The sequence below is a fragment of the Lolium rigidum genome, chromosome 7 (assembly GCF_022539505.1).
Source record: "Lolium rigidum isolate FL_2022 chromosome 7, APGP_CSIRO_Lrig_0.1, whole genome shotgun sequence".
NCBI classification, from domain to species: domain Eukaryota; kingdom Viridiplantae; phylum Streptophyta; class Magnoliopsida; order Poales; family Poaceae; genus Lolium; species Lolium rigidum.
In genome coordinates this window covers 338,791,610-338,799,276 of record NC_061514.1, presented here as the reverse complement: position 1 = coordinate 338,799,276, position 7,667 = coordinate 338,791,610, and the positions used below count along the sequence as shown (strand labels likewise).

The 7,667-nt window shown below is 48.5% G+C and overlaps 1 protein-coding gene across 1 annotated transcript; it reads left to right on the top strand.

Annotated features, from left to right (window-relative positions):
- Nucleotides 1-4,382: 4,382 nt before the first annotated feature.
- LOC124673518 (peroxidase 2-like) lies at nt 4,383-5,589 on the top strand. Its single transcript, XM_047209584.1, has 2 exons — nt 4,383-4,679; nt 4,795-5,589. Exons 1-2 carry the CDS (start codon nt 4,383-4,385, stop codon nt 5,587-5,589), a joined length of 1,092 nt encoding a protein of 363 aa, XP_047065540.1.
- Nucleotides 5,590-7,667: the final 2,078 nt, after the last annotated feature.

Genomic DNA, 7,667 nt, shown 5'->3' with positions numbered 1-7,667 from the left:
CTATTATGCAATCATGTTTAGATCTTGTGAGCTGCCTATCATGATCAAGATCATCTATTTTTAATGCTACATGTTGTGTTTGTTGGGATCCGATGAATATGGAATACTATGTCAAGTTGATTATTGATCTATCATATATGTTATTTATGATCTTGCATGCTTTCCGTTGCTAGTAGAGGCTCTGGCCAAGTTGATACTTGTAACTCCAAGAGGGAGTATTTATGCTAGATAGTGGGTTCATGTCTCCATTGAATCTGGGGAGTGACAGCAACCCCTAAGGTTGTGGATGTGATGTTGCCACTAGGGATAAAACAGCAATGCTTTGTCTAAGGATATTTGTATTGTTTACGCACAATACTTAATGCAATTGTCTGTTGTTTGCAACTTAATACTGGAAGGGGTGCGGATGCTAACCTGAAGGTGGACTTAATAGGCATAGATGCATGCTAGATGGAGGTCTATGTTCTTTGTCGTAATGCCCTAAGTAAATCTCATAGTAGTCATCATGATATGTATGTGCATTTTTATGCCCTCTCTATTTGTCAATTGCCCAACTGTAATTTGTTTACCCAACATGTTATTTATCTTATTGGAGAGACACCACTAGTGAATTGTGGACCCCGGTCCATTCTTTTACATCTGAAATACAACCTACTGCAATCATTGTTCTCTTTTGTTTTTTGCAAGCAAACATCATTTTCCACACCATACGTTTAATCCTTTGTTTTCAGCAAGCCGGTGAGATTGACAACCTCACTCGTTAAGTTGGGGCAAAGTAGTTTGATTGTGTTGTGCAGGTTCCACGTTGGCACCGGAATCCCCGGTGTTGCGCCGCACTACACTCCTTCACCAACAACCTTCACGTGATCTTCATCTCCTACTGGTTCGATAACCTTGGTTTCTTACTGAGGGAAAACTCGCTGCTGTACTCATCATACCTTCCTCCTGGGGTTCCCAACGGACGTGTGCTTTACCGTCACAAGCAGTGGTTTGCGTGCATCGAGTGGGGTGCTCTCTACCCGGAATTATCCCTGGCCGCGCTCTCCTCATCGCTTTCTGACCACTTCACCATCCTCCTATCCACGTCGGTGCAGCTCTTCTCCAAGCGGTGTTTCTTTTTTGAGCGATTCTGGACCAAGTTGGATGGATTTGTGGATGAGGTCAAGTTACTCTGGGCGGACGCCAATGTCGATGGTGATCCACTGGCTCGCCTTGATGGTAAGCTCAGGCTTTTTGCCAGGGGTCTTCAGCGCTAGAACCAGCTAGCTGTGGGTAGCATCCGTGATCAACTGCTCATGGCAAATGAGTTCATCCTCCGCCTGGATGCGGCCCAGGATACGTGGAGGCTTTACCCGGTGAAATGGAGTATCAGATCAGGCATCAAGCTCCGCGTTCTTGACCTCGCCTCCTTTGAGCGAACCATTGTGTGGCAGCGCGCCAACGTGGCTGGATTCAATGATGGTGCTGCCAATGGCCTGTTTTTCCGCCTCCATGCCTCAACCCGTCACGGTCGGAATCACATCGGCACGCTGCACGACGGTGAAGCGACGACTTCTGATCAAGAAGGCATGGAGGACTTTGCGACCAACTTTTTCCTCTGTCTCCTTCGCTCGGAGCAACCCAGAGAGCATGAACTAAATCTTGACGCGCTTGGCCTTAGCGAGGTTGATCTCTCGGGGCTGGATTACATCTTCACTGAGGAAGAAACATGGGCCGCTATTCGCTGGCCCATCATCAAAGAAGATGTCATGGAGGCCCTTCGGGAGGTGTTTTTGGGCAGTGGGCAGAATTTCTGGCGTCTCAACGGGGCCTTATCACGTTGTTCCCCAAAAAAACGGTGCCACCGACCTTGCTGACCACCGGCCGATCAGCCTGGTGCACTCGTTTGCGAAGCTTCTGGCTAAGATCTTGGGTGCCCTGCTAGCTCCCAAGATGGTGTACTTGGTGGATGTTAATCAAAGTGCTTTCATCAGGGATAGGTGCATACAGGATAACTTCATCCTCGTTCAAAAATCCGCGAGACTCCTCCATCAAAAGCACATGCATGCGCTTGTTCTGAAGCTTGATTTCGCCCTCGCTTTGCACTACGTGTCTTGGGGTTTCCTCCTCATTGTGCTGCTCCAGCATGGCTTCAGCGCGAGGTGGATCGCATGGATTGCCCTTCTCGTGGGCTCAGCAAACCACGGATCTTGATGAACGGTTGCCCAGGACCATCCTTCCGTCATGGCTGGGGACTGAGGCAGGGAGAACCCATCTCGTCGCTGCTCTTCATCCTTGTGATGGATGTCCTTGCCGGTGCATGCTGCGGGTGGTTGAACAGGAGGGCATTCTCGAGGATCTATCCACGGTTGCTACACCGACGATGTCGTCGTGTTTTTCAAGCCATGGCCACGCAACGCCTCGACCGTCCACGGCATTTTGGAATGCTTCGAGGCGGCGTCTGGTTTGAGGGTAAACTTCGTGAAGAGCTCAATGGCTGCCATCCGATGCGACGATGCCATCCTCCAAGAGGTTTCCGCCATCCTCGGTTGCCCTGTGGGTCTTCTACCTTGCAAATATCTCGGGCTACCCCTATCTCTCTCCAAGCTCCGCAAGCAAGACGTGCCACCAATCCGCTACCGCTTCTCCAATAAGTTGCCAGCATGGAAGGCTAATTAGATGTACAAGGATGGTCGCATCTCCTTCGTCATGACCTCCTACCTCATCTACCATCTGCTCGCGTTCGATCTTGACCCTTGGGTTTTCAAGTTCTTGGACAAGCGGCGTCGGGGTTTCTTGTGGGAAGGCTCGGACGAGGCCAGAGGCGGGTGTTGCCTCGTGGCTTCGAGGCAGGTGTGCACGCTAAAACCTTTGGGTGGCCTAGATTTTCATAACCTGAAGTTCCTCAACGCAGCTCTGCGCGCCAAGTGGATGTGGGCTTTAAAGACATAAATTCACGTCCCCAACCTTGCCGGTGACCTCTTCAGCTCCTCCATCTCTATCTAGGTTGGTTCCGGACATTACTTCCTCTTCTGGGAAGATCCTTGGATCGGCGGCCTTACTGCGCACTGCATTGCCCCCAAGATCGTGGCCATGGTGAGCCGCCGCGTCGCCAAGTGTCTGACCGTGCAGGATGGCGTTCTCAAAAACGCCTGGACCCGTGGCATCTCAGGGGAGCTAACTGTCGGCGCCAGTATCCAGTACCGCAAGCTCTGGGCGGCGGTGGCGCAAGCCACAGCCGAGTTTACGGATCGGCAGGATGAATGGAAGTGGATGCGCCAGCCTTGGAGGACGTTTGCACCCCTCCGCTCCAAGTTCTTCGGGTGGTTAGCGCTGAGAGGCAGTGGACGGCCGGTCGTATGAGGTGGCACGGCATGACGGCCCACATGGCTTGCCCTCTGTGATCCATCCACGACGAGTCCCTAGACCATCTGCTCCTCAGTGCCCGTTCTCCAGAGCCAGCTGGTTTAGGCTTCTTCAGCGTCACGGGTGGTCATCTGCGGTCCCGACAGGTACCAGCATGCTACCGGACTGGTGGTCCGAGGCTGCTGATCGGCTCCCCGCGCCGCTTCACAGGGATTTCCGCTCATGTGCTCTGCCAACGATGTGGTATATTTGGCTTCAGAGGAACGCTAGGGTTTTCGGTGGTGATATCATCCTGGCCCACTCCCTCTTAGAGATCATCGGTAGCGAGTGGATTTCTTGGGTCCTTCGTAGGAGTACGCCTCTTAGAACAATAGATTAGCCCGAGGGAGGTCTTGGTGGATGCGGTGTTCTTATACAAAACCCTTTTTCTCGCAAGCTTAATATAAAAGCGTGTAGATCTCCCGCGGGTTTTTGAAAAAAAAAACTTAAAATATGTAAAACAAATTATAAATGGGATTTAAGTGGGATCTGTCCTAAGTTCGATCATATGCAAGTTGGATCATATGATGTGTTCCATCTAGGGTATCAAGTGCAATTTCACTTAAGTTGCACTTACAGTTTATTTTGAATTTTGTAGTGTAAATTTTGAGGCAAAAAAAAATACAGTAGAATAGGTCGAATGAATTATCATTCGCAAAAAAAAAGGTAGAATGAATTATCAAGTGAGATTTTAGCGGGATATGCATGGAATCCCAGTTGAGATCGTAGTTCGATCATATGCAAGTAGTGGCAGTATGCATAATGGAGCAATATAATCAAGCTAGTCCCACCGCGATTGATGCACGCACATCAACTTGTGTGTGCTCTCCACGTTCCCGGCTGGCCGTTTGATTAACTAACCGACACACATGCGCTGCAAAAGTCATCTTCCATCTCTGATGTGCCGGAACTATAAATACACATGCAGAGCAGCAAGTTGGCTTCATCTCATCTTCTCTCCAGCAAACACTACCAAGCTGACCCGAGCAGGTAGGCATATGGCGCCCAAGCTTGCCGTTCTCGCCGTGCTCGCGTCTTTGCTCGGTGCCGTGTCCTGCGAATTCTCAATCTCAATCTATGCCGGCTACGGCTTTCCAGCACCGAATCCCAACCTGCCGTTTAAGCTCCCAACGGCTTCCCCTCCCAAGAACCCTCGCCCTGACCTCAAGGTCGACTACTACGCCGCCAAGAAATGCCCCCAGGCTGAGGAGATCGTGAAAAGGTTCGTGGAGCAAGCCACCCCGGGCGAAAAGGCCGGGCTCATCCGCCTCTTCTTCCATGATTGCTTTGTCGAGGTACCACAAATTTTAGTCAGTAGTCAGTTCGTTTAGTATTCATATAGTTATGTGCATGCACGATAATTAGAGTAGCTGGCTCACAATGTTGCGTGGACGGCGCGGTTCTCTTCAGGGCTGCGACGCCTCCGTCCTGCTGGCCGGCCCAGAGACGGAGATGACGGCTATCCCGAACCTGAGCCTGCGCGGGTTCAACATAATCGAGAAGGCAAAGGCTGCCCTTGAGGAGGAATGCAAGGGCGTCGTCTCCTGCGCCGACATCGTCGCCTTCGCCGGGCGCGACGCCAGCTGCAGCCTGAGCGGCGGCAAAATAAACTACGACGTGCCGGCCGGCCGCTACGATGGGAAAGTATCACGCGCCAACGACACCTTCTTGAACCTGCCCCCACCCTTCGGCGACCTCAAGCTGATCACAGACATGTTCGCTGCAAAGGGGCTCGACCAGACGGACATGCTCGTGCTCTCTGGTGCGCACTCCATCGGCCGCTCGGCCTGCGGCTCCTTCGCCAACTCCTTCTCCAACCGTTTGCTGCCTGACAACTCCAGCACGGCCATGAACCGCACGCTCGCCGACCAACTGAACACGACATGCACTGCGAACAGCGTAAATGTGCCGCAGGATTACAAGACCCCCTACGCGTTGGACCACCAGTACTACAAGAACGTGCAGGAACACAATGTGCTCTTCACCTCCGATGCGGTACTGCTGGAGTCGACGGAGACCACGGCCAAGGTGGATGAATTTGCCCGTGACCCTTTCTTTTTGTCGGATATTCTTCCAATTGGCCGAAACCCCTGGTACGATGCATTCGCTAAAGCCATGGTGAAGATGGGAAACTGGGAGGTGAAGAACAGCACCGTGGGCGAGATCAGGCAATTCTGCGGGAAGGTCAATGACAAGACCTATTAAGGCCCTATCTACACCCGTTGATCATCAACCCATCTTTATGGAGAGTAACGTTTTCCTAGTATACGGTTTTCGGTTTACTTTTCTTGTTTACTTCCAATGAAGGCTTTGTACCTTCGTTTATTTTGTACCGCGTCCTAAATCCTAATACCGCCATTCATGTATCATCTTTATTCATTTTTTATTTGATATGATAATTCACTGCTACTGTACTTCTTTTTTGTACTCTACTGAATTTTGGCAACTACGCCAATTTCCCTTACCCAGAATATGTGGTACAGTCAAACCGTACGGTCGTGGATTATTGTACCACATGACGCTAAAACTCATGTCTTTTTTTCTAATATACAGACATCATTTTATCGTACGAACTTTGATTGTGGTGTTATTCGACTGGTTGGATTTGTATGGTTGAAGGCAACAACACCGTTGAAAAATATCACTTTTTCACTCTTCAAATGGCTAAGTCAGGGTGTCTGTATCTCCTCCGTATATAACCTTTTTCGGTTTCTTTCTTCGTGATTTGTTGATAAATATTCAAAACACCGACACACACAAAAAACATGAAAACCTGATAACTAATAAAACTACTAATTGTTCAAAACTCACATAAAAATGAATGAAAACACGTAATCATGCATAATAAACTTAATATTTGCTAGATGGAGCATGTAACGAGAGACATTTTATAATGAAAGAATATGCTTAAAACACCATATAGAATCGACACATCAGGTTACTATTCTTGAGAGTTTATTAGACGTGCCAATAAGTATAAAAGTCACTAGGTAACTTCCTTGTAAGAGAAATAATTACGTAACTTCAGTTGAAATCTCCAAGAAAGATATTCGGTTTTCAAGCTAACTTGCAGGAGATAGCCTATGCTTCCTTAGGCTAGCTATAGTGCTAGTATCATAGGTAGTATCATACATATTGGTCCCACTAAAATGCTGATGTGGTAGCTAATTAAAGAGGTGAGAGGAGATTAGAGTAACATAGGTAGATACTGTATCATAACGCACATCACGAGAAAAAGATAATGCCAAATAAATCTTGTCCACAATTTTGCATTGAGATGCTACAAATCATTAAATATAACAAGATTATGATACAACTCCATGATACTACCCACTATAGAAATAGTATCATACTATCTTCGTTTCAAGGAATAAGACGCCCTCGTTTTGCGAGCTTTTTGTTTGACCAAGAATTACTTCAAAGAAATTAGTATCACTAAAAAGTACTTTTCAATACGAATCCAACGATACTATATACAGATAATATAATTAAGATTTTGTTGCTCAATATTTATGGTCAAAGTTCGTTTTGGAAATACGCGTGCGCCTTATTCCTTGAAACGGATCGGAGGTAGTATAAAAATATCATATGCATGATACTAAGATATTCGCTTTCCTCCCGCGTGCCACGCGTCGCCGACGAGTCGGCTTCTTCGGCTGGCCTACATAAAGCCTCCTGTCGCTACAGTATCGGCACCCACCATCATTACGATAGACAAGCACCTCAGTGCGTCATGGTTCGCACTAAGAAGACCGCTCGGCTTTTCTGCGTCGCGCAGTACCCGCAGGCGAAGCGCCGCCGTGTACAACAAGAGACACCGGTGGTGGAGCAAGCGCCTCCAAGAGGCTCCGTTGGCGGAGCAAGCGCCTCCTGTGGTGGAGGAGGAGCACTTCGGCTGGTCCTCCTCCGACGATGAAGGCGAAAGAAATCTGGAGGACAATGAGATGTAGCTATTGCGAGTGATAAAGATGAGTCGCCACAGCTACAGTGGTGGGCTAATATTTTTAAAATAATACATTTTTTTGTTTCAATCCAAAAATATTACGCAGATTCACAGTTTTCCGAAAATAATACACTGTTGGCCTTCAGAACACCGACAGAACTGGTGGGTCACTAGTTGGCCGATTGCCTCATGTCGGTTACGAGGTGGCTGATCAGGTCCTGGCAGGCTTGCCCACCGCGTCGACAATAAAATCAGGTAAGTAATTAGCTTATAGTTAGCCGATAGGACTAAGATCTACTTCTTTTGGGCTTTATAGAGAAGTCAGCTTATGGTTTGTGGT

What these genes read in the sequence shown, in the direction of transcription:
- LOC124673518 (XM_047209584.1), top strand. Translation starts at nt 4,383, where the DNA reads ATGGCGCCCAAGCTTGCCGTTCTCGCCGTGCTCGCGTCTTTGCTCGGT. An exon ending in TCCATGATTGCTTTGTCGAG is followed by an intron (nt 4,680 to 4,794) that starts GTACCACAAATT and finishes GGTTCTCTTCAG; the next exon opens with GGCTGCGACGCCTCCGTCCT.